This window comes from Phoca vitulina, unplaced genomic scaffold, assembly GCF_004348235.1.
Source record: "Phoca vitulina isolate PV1807 unplaced genomic scaffold, GSC_HSeal_1.0 scaffold2, whole genome shotgun sequence".
In the NCBI taxonomy this organism is placed as follows: domain Eukaryota; kingdom Metazoa; phylum Chordata; class Mammalia; order Carnivora; family Phocidae; genus Phoca; species Phoca vitulina.
In genome coordinates this window covers 21,427,830-21,446,834 of record NW_022589705.1, presented here as the reverse complement: position 1 = coordinate 21,446,834, position 19,005 = coordinate 21,427,830, and the positions used below count along the sequence as shown (strand labels likewise).

At 33.7% G+C, this 19,005-nt stretch overlaps 1 protein-coding gene across 4 annotated transcripts in view; it reads left to right on the top strand.

Moving 5' to 3' along the window:
* PTBP2 (polypyrimidine tract binding protein 2) overlaps positions 1-7,076 on the top strand; it is a 94,122-nt gene extending 87,046 nt beyond the window's left edge. For 2 of the 4 annotated variants that reach the window (XM_032423062.1, XM_032423047.1), the window contains exons 12-14: positions 5,719-5,935; positions 6,035-6,112; positions 6,267-7,076. In XM_032423062.1, the coding sequence (XP_032278953.1) occupies positions 5,719-5,935; positions 6,035-6,112; positions 6,267-6,396 (425 nt within the window). In that variant the 3' untranslated portion in view covers positions 6,397-7,076. Of the gene's footprint in view, positions 1-5,718; positions 5,936-6,034; positions 6,113-6,263 lie in introns of all 4 variants that reach the window. The other 2 variants (XM_032423058.1, XM_032423038.1) reach the window with 1 other exon arrangement.
* The last annotated feature ends 11,929 nt before the right edge of the window (positions 7,077-19,005 follow it).

The following is a 19,005-nucleotide window of genomic DNA, read 5'->3' as shown; positions in this document are numbered from 1 at the left end:
AAAACTTGTGCCACATACCCTTTTGAAATCTTAAAATGTACTTGATTACACATATATTCTTAGGTAAATATTTTAATTAATGTATCATGTGACTTTATATACAATGTCAGATCACATAAATCTGGAATACAAATGCATATTCACAATGTGGTAAGACTGTAAATATCATCATGTTCTTAGCTTATAATTCTGTTTATTGAGATTCAGGGATGATGATGCCTCACATTGGTTTTCACATTGTTAATTTTGAAGTTTGTTATTTTTGAGGTAAGGGCTGTGATTTTTGCTATTAACACCCAGTAAAACTCATAAACTTGAACAATGTGATATATTTGGCCTTTGGTAGCAGATAGAAGTAAGTTTGAATTTCATTGTTTCTTACCAGCTATCATGGTAGTCCAGACAACATATAAAACTATACATCAGGCTCTCCACTTTTTAAAATGGAGATATCCATCTTCAATGAAAGGTTTATAAAAGTGCTAATCATGTCCTAGATGCCTAGTAAATGTTTTCTTCTGCTGTGTATACTTCTGTGCTTGGGTAGGGGTAGTCATGGCCATTTTTTTATGTACATTGTAAGTAGCATTTTACAAAGCATTAAAGCTCTCTCAGATGTTTCATTTTTTTCTCATCACTGTGTGAGCTGTGGATGGCATTACCCTTCATATAAAGGATATACAGTCATCATAGTTGAGAAGTTTCTGAGGTAGAATTCAACCAAACTCTTCTGGATATTTTTTATATAAGGACTATTTTAAATAAGTGACATTTTAATTTTTACTGTAGTTGCATTAGTTTGCTTGGGCTGTTAAAACAAAATACCACTGAGTGGCTTAAACAACAGAAATTTATTTTCTCAGGTGTCAGCAGATTCACTTTCTGATAAGGTCTTTTTCTTCCTGGCTTGCAGATGGCTAACTTCTCCGTGTGTCCTCACATGGACTTCCTCTGAGCTCTCTGGGTTTCTCTTCCTCTTACAAGGACACTAGTCTAATTGGATGAGGGCCTCATCCTTATGACCTCATTTAACCTTCATTATCTCCTTAAAAGTCCCTGTCTCTGAATGGTCATATTGTAGGATTAGAGCTTTAATATATGACTTTTGGGAGAAAACAGTTCAATGCATAACAGTAGTTACATTTGTAAAGCTTTTACTCCTGCTTTTTGTAAGATCTTTTTAATAAAGCTTTGACATGATTTATAGTTTTTAAACTATATTTAATAGTAAATAATTTATTTCTCATTGCTAGATTTTGCTTTTTTGAAGTAGATGACCATAAAAATATGTACTCACACCATTAATGCCTTTAATATTGAAAAAAATTAGTGAGAATTTTTAAAATTTAATATGCTTTATTTCTGGGTACTGTTCTCCTTTTGGTTTTCATAGGACTCTATTTGGAAATACTCATTGCTTCATGATATAGGTAGATTTTTTTTTTTTATGCTTAGGAAGTAGTATGGGGGAAATACAGAGAATTAAGAGATAGTAGTGTTTAAATGTGAAGGAGATTGTTGCAAGCCTTAGAGGCCATGTTAAATCATTTGAGACCACAGTTTTAAAATTTGCAAACATGAAGATTTTTTTTAATAAACATTCTACCATGCCTATTTCAGTGTTTTCTTAAATTGGATGTCTTAAGAATAATTTGTGTATGTTATCCTTAAATGAACTTTAACAGAATTTTAACAAAATACCGAAGTAGTAGTTCCTTCATATTAAACTTTTTTTATTATATAGCTCCCATCTCAAAAGTAAACTAACTTAGTTCTTCGTAACAGACGACTATCTACTAAATTACATCTATCAGAGTGTTCTGTAAAATGAGTGGAAATCCTGTAACTGTTAGGATACTTGAGTAGTTTTTAAGTATGTGTATATATTGGCTTTCACAGTGGAACTACCATGAATAATGAAGAACTGTCAGTCACACTTTGAGGTCTTGCTGGTCTCACAAAAGAGATTTCAAGAGATCTCTCCCTCTGTTCCCCCAAGGAGGGAAATAGCAAATGGTATGGAGTATAATGGGGAAACAACAAATTTAAAAATTATGATAGAATCTAAGTCCCTATGCACCAGGAATAACAACAACAAATGTAAAGGAGTAAATGCATCAGTGAAAAGACAGTTTATTAGATTTGAGTTTTTAAGAAGTTCGTTATAAGAAAACATATAAAGCACAAGGATGTGGAAAGGTTGAAAGTAAAAGGGATATAAAAAAGATAAATCACCAGGAAGATGAAACAGTTTTATATGTGTGTACCCCTAATGAAAGAGCCTCAAAATACGTAAATCATAAATTAATAGAACTAAAGAGAGACTTGAGGAAATCTTCTCTTATAGGGAGAGATTTCAACACACCTTTCTGAATTATGTCAGGCAGACAAAAAGAATATCAACAAAGATACAAATGGTATGACACAATTACCTTAACAGAATTACACACATCTATACATAGAGACGGTGGTTCCTACCTTCATGTACTTTGCAGTTGGAAGGAGGATTTAGATAATTAAATTGTGATGAATTATGTATAGATGTATAGAATTACGCATTTAACACATTGTTTTTTAAGTACATGTGGGAATATTTATGAAAGCAGGCTTCAATAAAATTAAGTATCCTGTAGACCCTATTCTCTGTTGCACAATTTAGAGTTAATAACAAAAAGATATATTTAGAATTTTCCAATCTCTCATGGACCAAGCAAGTTACTTTAATAATTTAGATTACTTAAAACTAAAATGATAATGAAAGTACTATACGAAGTAGATATGTGTAATACAGTGAAAGTGGTGTTTTGACAGGAGGTTAACTTTATGAATGTTGGTATAAACCTAAGGAAAGGAGATGATAATAATAAAGACTAGAAATCATTGGTATAGAAGACAGTTGAGAGAGAAAAAAAAAAGCTAGAAGCTGGGTCTTTGAACAAATAATAAAATAGACAAATGGATGTTGAGATTCATTTTTTAAAAAATGAGAGGCAACACAAATAATACTTTGAATTATAAAGGGGATAATTGTTGATAGCTCCAGTTTCACATTTTATAAACTCCTCCTGTATAAAAATCTATAAATTTTTTTTTTTTTACCATCTTTTGACTTTCCGTTACTCATTAATATCTTCTACAGAGATTAAGGGAAAAGTAAAAAATTATATGTAACCAAAAGTGCCATTTCCACTGTGCAGCATTGGCCTTTTCCATCATTGATTGCTTTGCCTGTTTACACTATATTCCTTATAACCGATTTCAAGATAGAGTCCTGTTACTTAAACTTGATTCATCTTAAATTAGTAATTCAAATAATCTCTTTTTGTTTAATCATTGTGTGCCTCAGTTTTTGACAAGCTTTTTTTTTTAAAATACTTAAAAACCATGAAGACCCCTCATCTTCAGCCCTCATCCTCTTGAGATTACTTCAGATTCTTTTGTCAAGTCAGCTGACTAGAACTATAAGTCTCATTACCTGACTACTTCCAGAGTTAGCTCTTTGATTATTTTGCTTTATTTTAATCCCATTTCTCTATCATCCATCTCCTCTTGGTTACAGCTACTATGCCTAGGACTTTTTATTGTTTTCTTATTTCCGCCCTTCGGTATATCAAAACTCAGCTGTTTGTGCAGTCTTCTCATAACTTTTCAAAACTGAACTAAGGTAGTTTTCTTTATAACAGCCTTTATCTGCTTCTTTATACCACTTTATTCCCCAAATTCATTCCTTATAACACATTTGTATGAGCTAGTAGTACTTTATCATAAGCAATAGAATGATAGAACTTTAAAAATTTTGTAATTCAAGTAAGTTTTATTATAAAGGTGTATGTACCGTCTCTATGAATAATTGACTTGATTTTATAAGTGAAAATTTAGAAGTATATGTGAAATGCAGTGGAACTAGTGAGAATTCAGGACTAAGATGATTTTTTTGTTAGTCTCCATTGAAAATCTAAGAAAAAAACATTACAAATACGTAATACTACAGTAAAAAGTTGGGAAGAGTAAACTTGTTTTTAAAGATTAAGGAAGCTTTAAGTGAAAAAACATAGTTTTGATTCTTTTCTGAATGGTACCTTAACACTTCCATAGCATTTTCTTTTTCAGACCTGTTTTATATTTAACTGGTTTATATTCTATACAAGTACGTATGACAAGATGCACGGAATTAGTAAATTGTGCATCTCCGATGTCAGACTGTGTACTGCAGTATACTAATCAAATTAAAAACATTTTGAGAGTAAGGATTTTGTTTTGTTTCCCTGCTCTTCCATATTGCCTTTATGTCTCTCCTGTTAATACTCTAATACTTTGATTTAAGTAGTCAAATCAGACCTTCAGTTTAAAGTGTATATGACTTATGAAATGGTCTTCAGTTGTGACTAGTGAGTAAAACATAAAACGTAGAGGGGCGCCTGGGTGGCTCAGTCGGTTAAGCGGCTGCCTTTGGCTCAGGTCATGATCCCAGGGTCCGGGATCGAGCCCCGCATCGGGCTCCCTGCTCAGCGGAGAGCCTGCTTCTCCCTCTCCCTCTGTCTGCCGCTCTGCCTGCTTGTGCTCTCTCTCTCTCTCTCTCTCTCTCTTAAAAAAATAAAAAAAAAATTTTTAAAAAAAAAAAAAAAAAAAAAACAGAGAACTCTTCTGTAATCTCAGATCGGTTCATTTAGCTTAAAAATAACTGCTACCTCAAGAAGTAATGTTCTGTGTTTAAGCACTGTGCTTTGTGCTGGGATAGAGACAGTGGTTCCTACCTTCATATACTTTGCAGTCGGAAGGAGGATTTAGATAATTAAAATAAATTGTGATGAATTTAAAAAGAAGTAAAGGATGAATATTTAATGAGGTTCTGAACCTTTCCAGAGAAGAACGATGATGAGAAAGGCTAGGAGGAATAATGAATGAGTTGGGAAATTGTTACAGATAGAACAGCATGCACACAGGGCTAAAGGTAAGAAAAACTAGCATGTCAAGGGGATAGGTTTTATATAGCTGGAGCTTAAAGTGCGAGGAAGTACGGTACTAAAAAACCGTAACTTACATGAGGGGTAGGATGGTTCTTGTCTTACACTTGATTATCAGCACTAACAAAGTAGTTGGTATTGTACATCATCAAGAAATACTTTCAAAGAGGCTGGGGAGATTTCATTCCTTAATATGGCTTGTACCTTTCCTAGTCTGACCTTAAGATTTTAGGCAGGTAATGACATCAGATTTGCAATATACAGAGTTCATCCAGGTGCTATGTGTAATAGAATGGGTTGGAGAAAAGTAGAAAAAATCCAACAGGAAGATAAATTAAGAGACTGAGTTACGCAGATCAAAACATTGTGACAGTGAAAAGGGGAGAATGGAGAGATGAATTGAGGAATAATTAGGAAGAAGAGTATTCTAGGACTTGGCAGTTAGGTTGTGGGGCAGAAGGGAGAAAAGTTACAGATGAATACTAGTTTCTTTCTGCAACTAAGTGTATGACTTAGCAGGATTGGCAAGGAAGAGATTCATAATCAGGATTTTCATCCTATGAAAGAAACTGGCTTTTTTGCCAGAATGCTTGTCTAGTGCAATTAAATTTAAATAATCTTTCACCAATGGCTGTTGTAAACTTATGATTTATTTAAAAATCATAGAATTCAGTTATTTCTGCTATTCTAAAAGAAGAATTCTTTTTGCCTTGGACTTGTTAATATTCTTAATAGGCATTTTTTCTTTTTACAGCCATGAATCATCTTAATGGACAGAAAATGTATGGCAAAATTATTCGTGTTACTCTTTCTAAACATCAGACTGTACAACTACCTCGAGAGGGACTTGATGATCAAGGGCTAACAAAGGATTTTGGTAATTCCCCATTGCATCGTTTTAAGAAACCTGGATCCAAAAATTTTCAGAACATTTTTCCTCCTTCTGCAACCCTTCACCTATCCAATATCCCGTAAGTATGAAAGTTGGAGTTTAAGGCTATACATTTTAAGAATAAAACCTAAAATTTATTATTAATCTTTACCTTTTTTTTCCCATCCAATTTTCCTAGTCCTTCAGTAGCAGAAGAGGATCTACGAACACTGTTTGCTAACACTGGGGGCACTGTGAAAGCATTTAAGTTTTTTCAGTAAGCAAGCTTTCTTGTTTTTGAATTAGTGACTTCATAGAAGTTAAGAGTTGTCTTCATAGTTTTTATCCTTTTTGTTTATGGGTAAAAATTCAAGTATTTAAGCCCTTCCTAATTTTTATGAAGTATCTAATTTCATAATTTTTTTCAGAAGAGATCACAAAATGGCTCTTCTTCAGATGGCAACAGTGGAAGAAGCTATCCAGGCCTTGATTGATCTTCATAATTACAACCTTGGTGAAAACCATCATCTGAGAGTGTCTTTCTCCAAGTCAACGATTTAAAAAGGGGGAGGTGAAGATTGAGGGTGTATCACATTGTTTGGTGTCATCACCTATTGACTGTTCAGAAAAGTGGGGACCAGAGTTTGATTTTTTTTGTTGTTTTTTTTTTTTTTTCATGCTGTTATCATTCCTTGGTTATAAAATGAAATGGCATACATAAAGGCAGAGTTGTTAACTGCTGTATTTCATCTGTTCTATAGGGAGGCCATTTTTATTGTATGTTTATCATTTTAGTTTAATTATACTTTCCTTTTTCAACTTAGTTGACATACGTGCCTTAAAAAGGAAAACTAGTGTTGCTATTGTGCATTTACTAGGAAAAAGAAATTGGTTGTCTAGGGCACATTGTTATATGGGAATTCAATATGTTTAGGCAGGGGTGTGTAAAAAGGTTAAGTTTTTGTTTCTCCTGCTTGGAACTTATTTAGAATTATTGGCTTGTCACATTTCTTTCTATTTAATCAAATAAGATACATGATACTGAAAGAATTAAAGCAGCATTTTTTAGTTTTTACTACCTTAGGCTTTCTTGCTTTAAAAAAACATTGGCCTTTTGTATCTCACAATTCTGGTCTAGATTCAGTTATGAATGTAGGCATTAGTTAAAATTAACAAGATGCAGAGTATTAATTTCTTAAGACAACAAAGTGGTTTCTGTAAGTTTGAGCCCTATGTGGAAAGCATTGTGGAATCTTAACCTTTTTGTACACACTCTTGTGGGACGTATCATATAAATGTCAGCACTAAGTAATGTCTTGTTTGTGGCTGAATATTTTTCGTAGATGTTTTTGAAGTTGACATGACTTACGTGCATTTAAATATATATTGCCATCCTTAGTTTGTAATTAAGATTTGGAATATGGTTGTGGATTTCTGAGCATGTGCAGACTGGTCTAGCTAGTTCAGGAACTGGTGCATGTATTTTTCAAAGATAAAGAAAGTGTACTGCGAAAATTTGCAGGAAGATTAATTTTGTGGCAGTTTTCTAAAACTGACAACCAGGTGGGACCAAAGTTTATGTGCCTTTAGTCTTAATTTACCTTGCATTGTAATATTCAGTTTTAATAAATCTTCAAAATATTTTGTATTTAGGAATAGATCTGACTTTAATAAAAACATGGCTCAGAATCTACAGGTCAAATTAATTTGAACAGTTCTTGTCAATCTGAATTGTTGATTCTGTTTAAATGACCAATACTTTTTGAAATTGATGTACTTAGTTTCAAGATTCATAGATTCTGTTATCTATGTAGACAGAATGGTCATGTATATTTTCTATTAGTTGAGTTTTTACATCTTTAGAAATGTAAAATTCAGTATAGTTTGAAAGTGGCACAATTAAAAATTAATTTTCTAACAAAGTTGGGAGGTTTGATGGTTGTTTAATTTCCTTTTGTGTGTACTCTGCTTACCTCTGTAGCATGCTCAATAAACACTTCTGTAGCTCTGTATTCACCTTTTCTGTCTTTCTCTGCTGCCTTTTCTCTCTCCTCTTCTTTGTTTTTCACTCCACTGTGCTTCTGAATTCATGTTTATTCTCTGCCAGGGTGGGAAAGGAGTAATAATAAATATTACAATTCTATGGCTTTATACCATAAATAAATCTAGATGCTGTGAAAATATACCAGCTGGTTTTTTTTTTTCTTAATTTAAAAGACAGTAACTGCTTTTCAGGAGGACACATATTAAACAAACATTTCCCACCCTGTTATAATCTACTGCTTTAAAGACATAACTTTTATTGTATCTTGTTAATTCTTTCTATCTCTTTTGTTGTTGTTTTTTTTTTTTAGTAGATTTATGCACTAATAGATCTTTTGGATTTGCCATGCTCTCTTGCTGCAGTTTCATCTTTCATCTTTTGTGTCTGCTAAAGATTTCCTACTAATCTTAGATTACCTTGTGAGTTTTAACAAAGAAAGAGTACTAGATGTTATTCGGAAGAAACAAACAGTAACATTTGGTCTGTTTTTGCCATGGGTGGGAAGATAATACATTCAGGTATTTTAAAATTTAAGGGTAATTCGTGATGTTACAACTTTCATTTTTTTTTTTTTTTTTAAAGAGTTCAGTTAGGGTGCTATTTGTGTTACTCATAATATTTTTGGTCACTTTTTAAAAATATATTGGTGTCAGGTAACTTTAGAGTTAATACATATTCTATAGGTTTGTTTTGTTATGAAATAACTAAGAATTATGCAAAACTCATACATTAGGAGAATAAAAAACAAATAACTTTAAATGTGCCATATTAATACAATTCAGTTGCCTCCAAGAAAGAAGAATGTAGTAAATAAAACAATTGCTTACATTTGAGTCAGCAACATTGGGGTTCTTTGGAAGATAGGTGATCTCATATTTTTTCTTCTTAAAATGGGATTGTACTAGAGAAGCACTCAGAGCAACAGCAGATGTGCCTAAAGTATGTAAAAAACCAATACCATGGCTAGTGAATAGGAATTGAACAAAATTTCTTCTAAGTGAACTTTTTTCTCAGTATTGGGTGGTGGTTGATACACCTGAAAGTAGGTACTTAGCCACCTTTCAAGTTATTCTTTGTGGCTGGCTTTGGGTCGGAAAAAGAAAGGAAGGTCCTGAAATGTGCATGGGAACTGGATTGCTTCAGTTGCTGAGCTGGGGAAAGTTCACAATACCTCTGATGGAGGATAACCAGACACCAAAGTTCTTCCTGCCCAGGGAGTGGCAGATTCTTCAGTCTCTTAGAGGACACTGTGATACACAGCCTTCCTTCCAAAGCACCAAGTCAGTGAAGTGGTAATTTTGACATTGTAGAATATTTAAAATTTGGTACCTTAACCCAGTCCTTGACATATGTAAGTTGCTGAAGTGCTAGGTGAAAATACTATCAGCATTGTCATCATTATTACCCCTATATGCCTCAGTCTGTTACAGTGAACTAGCGAACAGTGAAGTGTTCTTACAACTTAGCTGCTTGTTAATAGAAGCCTTACCTTGAATACTTGTTTGTTTTTATGACTGCACTAGAAAACCTGTTTTTTTGACATTAAGATTTATTTGGAAATGGGTTTCAAAGCACCTACTTAAGGAATGGATTCATATGTATTTATATTGAATGTTATATTTAACATGAGAAATGTCATAAATAACATTAGAAATGTCATTTGGAAACCCCTAAGAATACCTTGGCTTAACCAGGAAGGGTAACAAATCATTCTCTTCATTACGTTAGGAATATATTAACTCAGACTTTTGAGGCATTTTAAGATTTAAGGTGATTCTAATCAAATTACAATAAACTTACTTTGTTCCTGTAGTTCTATTTGGATCACCATATAGTTTCTAGGCAAAGGACAAGTCACGTTTCTAAGCCTCAGTAGCCTTCATCTATAAAATGGAGGCAATAAATTCTGCTCTGCCCACCTCACAGAATTATTGTGAAGCTCAAACAGAATAAATGCAGAAATGCTGTGTGGTAAACTATGTAGGAGAAAATGTAACAGTGTCAAAGTTCTAGGACTGCCAGATTAGCCTGTAGTAAAACTTACCCACAATAAATCTTATCCTACTGCCTTTTTTTTGCTACAAGGAAGTATTTTTTAATGGTCTAAATTTTTTTTTTAAGTGTCCAGTAAAGCAAAAAGATGGAGAATGCAAGTATATAATGCATCTCAAAGCCAAATGAAAGGAGACTGGATTTATTAGTCTATATTTTCAGTTTGAACTATTTGATAACCCAGTAATTGAACAGATACATACTTAATTTTAGGCTCCACTTAATGAGACGATTTTTTTTATATATATAACTTTAAAGGTTGCTGTGAAACTTGGAGGTAATTCCAACACTGAAAGACTTTGAAGGCTATGAAAAGAAAAGATTCTCATGACTAGCATAGGACTTCAAACTAAGTTTCCTCACTGATGTAATATTTTAAAATGGAACATAAATCTGAAAACATGTTCAGGAAAAAAGGGTACAATATTGTTTAGTGAACATGAGGGTATGTAGGTTTCTATTGTAGCTGTTTCTAGAAAATCTTAATTTTAAGCAACAGTATTAGAATTTGGGTACTAATTATCAAAAAATTTTATATTTTTTATTCTAAAATATATTTTTTTTTCACTTTAGGTTTTGCAAATTAAAGTATTACACATGTTGAAATGTCAGGTTATTCACATTAAGGACAAAAAGAATTGTTCAGATATGCAGAAGAATACAGAGAAAATCGAATGAACACCTATGCACTTAGCACTTGATTCTTTCACACGTAACACTTTCCATACTTTATAATTTTAATATATGACTTAAAACTTACAGATTGAATTGACATCCCTATGTACTTCCCTCCACCGTCCCTTCCCCGGAGGTAATCATTATTTGAATTGAGTGTTTTGTTTTAATTCAGCGGTTGCTCTTGTTCTGTATTCTATAGCCTAAATTTTCTCTGCACATATACTCTTAATATTCATGATGTTTGGATGGTATATTTTGTTGTCCAACACACAAACTATTATATTTTAAGACTGAGATATTTGGACATCCATACGCCCCTCATCAAATCTCATGACATTTTAAGGTTTTTAAATCAGTTTTTTAAAAATAAATATTGAATAAGTTGTTGGAGTATTAAGTTTCTCCTAATGTAAAGTTGTAAAAAGCAAGCAAGGAACTGTTGACAGTATCTTAAAAGCTGAAATTATGTGTAAGATTCTTAAATAACAAATATATCCTTTCTAGCTACCCATAAAATCCACCCTTGTGACTTCCCTCCCTCCCCATTTCAGTGGAAAGGTGCTTGGCATGTTGTTTTCATCCCTTTAATTGGTGTTAGTGTTGTATAGGATTTTTTAGTGAAGGCATGTTACTTTTTTATTATGAAACATTTCAAACATACAAACAATAGAAGACTATAACCCCCATCATTCGACTTCATTTACCAACTTTTCTTGTTCCTTTACCCACTTTTAACCTCCCATATTAACACAAATCCCAAATATATTTCATCATCAGACTTTCTGGTATATTTTCCTTGCATTCCTCGTCATAGTCACTATTCTATAATAACTTCTGGGCTAGCCTCACTTGTCAGCATTACAATTTCTTCAGATCCTAGAAGCTTGCTACTAAAAATGCAGCCCCCAGATCAGCAATTAGTATCACCTGGGAGCTTATTAGAAACTCAATCTCTGGCCCTGTCTCTGACCTGCTGAATACATTTTGACAAGATTGGCAGGTGAGATCCATTTGGACATTAAAGTTTGAGAAGCATGCTAGCAAAATATACTTTTTTCAGTTTCATGAAAATCAAAATTTTTTTCTAATGTGAAAATTTTATTAGTAATTTTAAGTACTGTTAATAACATTAAGGAATAACTAGAACTAAAAAGGACCCTATATATGTATTATAGTTTCTAACCTCGTTTTAAATACAAACTTCTAAAGAAGTCAAATGAATAGTTTACAACATATTTCTATTGACTGACCTGTAATTAGAATACAGGTCCTTGGGTTCCCAGTCCAGTCCTCCAGTGTGTTCTCCCAATTACAGGAAATACAGGCCTGCTGTTATCAAATTAAAACTAATTTAGTGTACAAGTTAATAGGTAAATAGCTATTAATAGAAATCAATATATTTGTTTATTTCTAAACATCAAATTTAGCTTGACAGGGAAAGAAATTCCATGTGAATTGATTTTAAACGATTAGAAATTAACACTCTTCTAAGTGCTGACTCAAAGTATGGTATAATAAAAGTATGCCCTTGGGTCATTTTAGTAAATAGGCAGCTTTTCTATTCACTGAATGCTTCTTCAGTCCATTTCCTGACTCCAACTGGATAGCAGTTTCATGGTTGAAATACCTAAGCTTCGCTGAGTAATATTGCAGATACAGTTAGAGCTGTGTAGATACAGATTTAACTTTGCCATAACATGCCTTTAGGGACTCTTACGTATTCTTAGCATAGTTCTTAATGTTCTTGTGACTAGCAGTTTTCTCCACTGTCCTGTCTTGAATTTTTCCTGCTTACCAACTCTATTGCTGTCCCTAAACCTTGCTGCTTTAGCTGTCATTTACACTGTTTATTTCTTCATTTTTCATCCATCCTCTTCTTTGCGATTAAGTTTCTTGCTCCTGTGACTTTGGTTTTTATAACCATAACCAACCACTGACAAATGATAGTGTGTTGTATATAATATTCAGATGTTTCCCTGTTTTTGTCTGGTTCATCTTAAAATCCTTTTATTTTGCTTTTTAAATTTTGGGATTGTAACAGTTCCAGATGGTTCAAATCACAAAATCTTCCAGAAACCTGAAGCATTCATGCATTTATTGCTATGTTTAATTCTAGTGGAGGGGAATCTGTCAAAGAATTGTGGTTAAAGAGCTCCTTTAGGGAGACTTGTAAACTTCTAAAAGGTGATTTCAATTCATTTAGTCATGATTCCAAGAAAGTAAAGCATATATGTTCAAAGGAATAATATTTTCTAAAGATGTAAGTGAAAGAGCTCCAGGGGGAAATAACATTACAATAGTTCTCTCTTCCCTAAGTTTGGAATTTTATAATGTGAGATACTGTTTTTTGTTTTTGTTTTTTCTGGAAAAAAGCATAGGCATTGATGCTAGACTAAACTGTATTCAGGCCTTATTCTACCTAGTAGCTGTGAAACCTTTACAAGCCTTAACTTTCCCATCTGTAAAATGGAGATAACATGTACCTCAAATGTGCACTCTGGGGGATTTATGTGAAATACAGTTTCATTCCATTGAAAGTTTTTCTTTTGTCTTGCTTGGGGATTTTTCACCTTCCATTTATGGAGGGTTTTTTTTTCTGTAAATATTAGACCTCTTATTAAAAAGGCATTTATTGGACACTTGCTACGTGCATCATAGGGAATACAAGGAAAAATAGAACCACAGTACAGCTTTGTAACACTTGGAAAAGGCAAACTTGTTCCAACATATTTGATAAGTATTGGAATTTAAGCATTATGTGAGTTTCACATTTACTTATGTGCAATTTCATCATGGGAAACATTGATAAAAGCGAAAAACTGTACCCAGCTAAACGAGCTGTGTAGAAATATGTAGAAATTTACATAAAATGTGCTCATGTATACTCCTCAGACATCTGTTAGCTACTTCAGTTCTCCCCATGTATTAGGTGCCACACTTAATCCACATCTGGTGTTAACTTTTGGCCCAGTTTGAGGTAATTCAACCAACACTTTACAATAACTAACTAACAAGCTCCAACACCACTTCCTATACGCACTTCTACAAAAGCAACCTAAGATCTTTTTCAAGATGAAGTCATATTTATAGCAGTATTTATATATATTTTTAACCACTTAACATATGTAAAACTGTGCTGCCATTTTTTACTGTTTTTACTTTCATGTTCCTGATGAAGTTTTTGAGTGTTGTGCCCCAACCCCATTTTTTTCCCATTTTAAGCCCTGTGGTTTTTATTTTGTGATTTTGCATATGTGGAAGTTTCTGGAAATGTTTATGCTATGTTATAGTAGAACTGTCTACTTTCAAGGAGCTTCTAGTCTAATTCACATTATGACAAGACAGTATATGGCAAAATATCGGACACTAGACATCAGAAAACAGAATTTGATGTTGGGTATCACCATTTACTGATCCTGGTAGCTAGCTGGAGCAAGGCCAGTTAGTTTTCTGAGCCCCTTTTCTCGTTCATATCCTTTCTGTTTTACGGGGTTATTTTTAGTTTCAACCAAGATAATTTATGCAAGCACTGTATAAAATATCAACCCCTGTAGAAATAATAGCTTTGGGAATGTCTGTAGTGGTAGAAAAATTGCCTTTTGGGCCAATTTTAAGGTAGGGTGATTATAAAAATTTTTCTGAGCTAATGGAGATATTTTTTAACCTCAAAGCCCATGCTCTTTTTACTTAATGCCACGGTGAATAATAACAATGTACGTAAGTTGCTTGTGGTTAATTTATTCCCTTACCACTTTTGTTTTTTAAATAGTTGAATTTAATAATTTGTCTTTAAAATTGACTCAGGAGAACTACCCCTTGAAGGGGTAGATTCCAGTTTTAAAGATTGTCAATATAAAAAAATCCAAGTATTGTGCTTTCAAATGAAATACTAGCCCCTAAAATTATGATTTCTACCAACTAGAAATATAAATCAATTTTAAAAGGATTTTATACTATATCTAACATCTTTTAACCTCTTGAGAATTCATTCTTTCATTCAACAAATACTACCTGCTAACCATGTACCACCTTAGATGCTGTGAAATGGCACATAAAACACAGTCCCTTCTTATCATGGGGTTTTCAGTCTGCTGTGAGGTAAGTAAACAAGCACTTAGATAGTTTGATACGTTTTATGGAGAAACTACTGGGTGCTATTAGATCATACTTAACCTTTATCAGGTAAGGATTCTTGGAGGTAGTTATACTTTAGAGCTGGGTTGGAAGGAGGAATGAGGAAGGGAACTGTTGAAGACAAAAATAGTGCGTTTAAAAAATAAAGAGATACCTGAGTCAAGATGATGGCACCCTAGAGAAACTAAAAGTTAACCTGGCTAGGTTGTAGATTATGAGACAGAGACGCAGTAGAGAAAATGTGTTTTGATAGGAAGAGGTCAGATTATGGGCCATGCTAAAGAATTTGGACTCTAAGATCAGTGATTTTTAAAGTTATTGGTAAAATGGATTTAAGAGGTAACATGGATGATATGGCAATACTGGTAAATTTACCCTGCTTATTAAAAAATACCCCTTTAAATACGAATTTTTTCTAATTCTAAAAAAAAAAATCACAAAAATTAAATTTATTTAAAACCTATCCAAGAATCTCAAATTTCGATATTAAATTATTTTAAAGAATACAAAGTTAAGACTTCCAAAAGTATTTTTTGTCAAATGCCATTAAAAGGAAGGCACCCTAATGCATTATCCTGACAATCTAAACCCCATGACCATGCTTCTCTGATTATATGATAAGGATTAGCCAAAACCATGGAATGCTGTATGTTTTTGAATTGTCTTTTTTAAAATGGTAATTAAAACTTTTCTCATTAAAACAAACATGGATATGTCATTGGAAGAATGCAAAACATAAAGCCTGTAAGTTGAAACATAAGATTTAAAATGAAATTTCAAAGCCATTTTAGCCACCATGCTTTAAGGACCATTTTAGTTTGTGCATCGTAATAACCCAGGAATACTGGTTCACTTTCCTATGCTGTTCAGGCTGCTGTTTGGCTTTAGAATTCTGAGAATCCCTACTCTTAAGTAATATAGAAGTTTTAAATCTGAAATGCCAATTTTGTTGAGTCAAAAGAGTTGGTGTATATGAACAAATATCCCTTTATAAAAACGTTTTAACCATTAAAAAGGAAGTCTCAAAGCAAGTCTAAATGTTATTTGCTAATAAGATAGAAAAGATAGAAGTATGTTAACCATAATTTGTCTTTTAGCTAGTTTAAGTACAGTTATACTTGCAACATATTCTTGAGTTTAAAACCACACTCATAACCAGTTTAATGGATTGAAAATTCAACATACTTTTCTTTACCACCTGTGTCTCTAAATTTGCTATCTACTTTGGCTTATCAATTTGTATACTAAAGCCATATGTAATTGAGTTTAGCGAAAATTATTTGAAATCAAGAAAACAAGATCTCTATGGAAATATTGAACTTCATAATAGATAAACAGAATGTCCAAAAATACTTGTGTTAGCATTTGCTTTCTTTCTGATCACTGAATTACCATACTTAACCTAGAACTCTATAGAGGTTCCTTACCAATATACTCTCTCTCCCTCAAGTATAGTCTCTTTCTGTGTCTCTGTTTTTATTAACCATTCTTAACTGGGATGAGGTATAGAGTTGATACCCAGGCCAAATTCCAGTTTAGGAACTCCAAAAGACTCACATTTTTGACACATATTTAAATGAATTGTTCTTGAACAGGTGTAATTTAGTTGTAAGTAAGTTTAATACTGTTTCACCTAAGGAAATCAAAGAACTCTCATTCATTCTTTAATATATTTACTGCATAAATTTCAGACCATCTTGGTCTAAGGTGGCCTAATAAGTATAAATAAGTATAAAATAACTGGCAAAATCCATCCAAATTTTGTTTTCACTTACTGCCTATTTTTATTAAATTCTATATCTGAGCGTGGGTGCGAGGATTATATACTAGCACACAAGAATTTTTTTTTCCCCAAGAATAGTTAGAATGTTGTCTTCCAATGGGGTTGGAGAGCTGAAGTATTTAGTTCCTTATAGATTCGTTGAAGCAAATGATAGGAAATCATTTAGCTTTTAAAGACACAGAAGCAGCCAAGTCCTATAACATGTAACAATTTCCAAAAGACCACAAACGGTTAGATGTGTCCCTCTTTTATATCTATACTCAACAATCAACACTTAATGCATGGAGATCTGAAATTAAGGTGAACCCTTTTCTTGCCCTTTCTTACTTCAGGGGGAGGGAAGAAGTATTATATATTCTTTAAGAACCTAATTTGCTGTGATAAAGACATCAGAGTCAACCATGGACCTAATTTAACTTTGTTAGATTCACAGTGCCAAAAGAAGACAAATTCCTTTAATTTGACTATACAATGATAACTAAAAGCAAATTATCCGTATGGTAGCTCTTCAGCCAAAGAGAGATGAAGAAAAGATCTTTATTGAATCTATCCATCTTGGTCATTTATCTGTATAACTCTTATCCCTGACACAATTTTACATTACTTAACATTTTTTCTGTCCTTTGGATGTAAATCTCGTACATTTTTATCATAAGATCTAAATGGATTTTTGCACTCGAGAGCCAGAACTTTCTCTCAGCTGCCCTCTATCTTTCCCACAGGATGAGCATGACAACATCTGTTTTTTTAGGAAATAACACACATGGTGGAGCAGTGGTGACAGAAAACACAAATCTGATGTCCACTAGGTCTTATTTAGTTCTAGTCCTGTAGTAAATTTTAAAAATTTAAAAAAATATTTTCTAGTAACACTTATATATTCTGTACTTTATATGCATTTGTACATGATTCCTGTTGTAACAGTGTGAAGCAATTATTTCCATATTAGAGAAAATGAGGATTAATCAGTGTTACTACCAAAGTCACATAGTAACTGGCAAAGCCTGAGCCCATGTTTTAAACACTAATCCACTATCATCTCAGCCCATAGACTGTTAGTGATCACATTTTATCATATGCCTTCATAAATATGAACAGTTTTGTTTAAACACATTTACTTTTAAGCCTGTCTTATTGCCTTGCCTACCTCAGGCTCTAAGTTTCAGAGCCATGTGATGGGGCAAATATACAAAAAACTAGGCTCACTTTTCAGTGGGAGTGTTTTAATCAGGGTCCAAGTGATGGGATTCTTTGCTATTGAGTCTTTAAGCTGGCTATTTCTATTTTTATTGACTATCAATGTCATGAGGCCTCAAGTCTGAGTTTCTGAAAACACTGGCCTCCATTTCCACCAGGGACCTAATCTGGGACTGGCTTCAATGTCCACTGATCAGACCTTCATTTTCTAGGGCCTCAACCTATACCAATTTATAAAACAGGCCTGTGACTGGCTTCATTTAACTTCCAACAACTTCCTTGGGCTTCAGCATATTAATAATACCTAATAATTAAGAATTGCTCTGTGCAAACTCTACACAAAGCATTTTATATAATTCCCAAAGTCGCAGAGTCTATATATAAGTGGTAAAGCTGAAATCTACCTTATGAAGTCTGTCTCTAGAACCTGGACTCAACCTGTCGTACCTATTTGAGACATTTTTGAAATATTTGAGTCAGCTAAGTCCACCCTTGAACACTGCCCAAAGTGTAAGGTCTGCTGTATATTCACCCGACTTTTCTTTTTTTTTAAGATCTTATTTATGTATTTGACAGAGAGACACAGCGCGAGAGGGAACACAAGCAGGGGGAGTGGGAGAGGGAGAAGCAGGCTTCCCGCGGAGCAGGGAGCCCGATGCGGGGCTCGATCCCAGGACCCGGGATCATGACCTGAGCCGAAGGCAGACGCTTAACGACTGGGCCACCCAGGCGCCCCATCATCCTCATACTTTTCTGTGCTTTCTCTTTTCACTGGGCTGTGGAAACCTCACTCCTCACTCCATGGTCAACAAATCCCTCAGAGAGTTCATATAATGCTTTTTCCACTTCCTTAATTAAAACCTGGTTCTTCTCATTTTACATGTATCCCACAGGATCAGAAGTTAGGGCATGCTCTTTTCTCTCAACTACTGCTTCTATCTTCTACTTTCAAGTAAACATTACCACTCCATTGAAACTTGTGCATCTCACTATGCCTTCTGCCCATTTCCATCTCTACAATGTAGCAACCTCCTGTTCACTCCCTTACATTCATTGAAGACTTTTGCATCTGGCTTTTTTTCTTATCACCCAAGTGCTGACAATGGCCTGATTGATTTCCTGTCCATGTTCATAACTTATGGCATCTAGTCTCCTCAGAGTTTCTTGCTTTCCTAAACTCCAGTGACCCAGACCACAAAACTTCAGCCATCTCTTCCATGGCACATCTCTCTGATTTTTTAATCTTCTAGAACTACTTTACCTCTGAAAATTTGAACTTTGA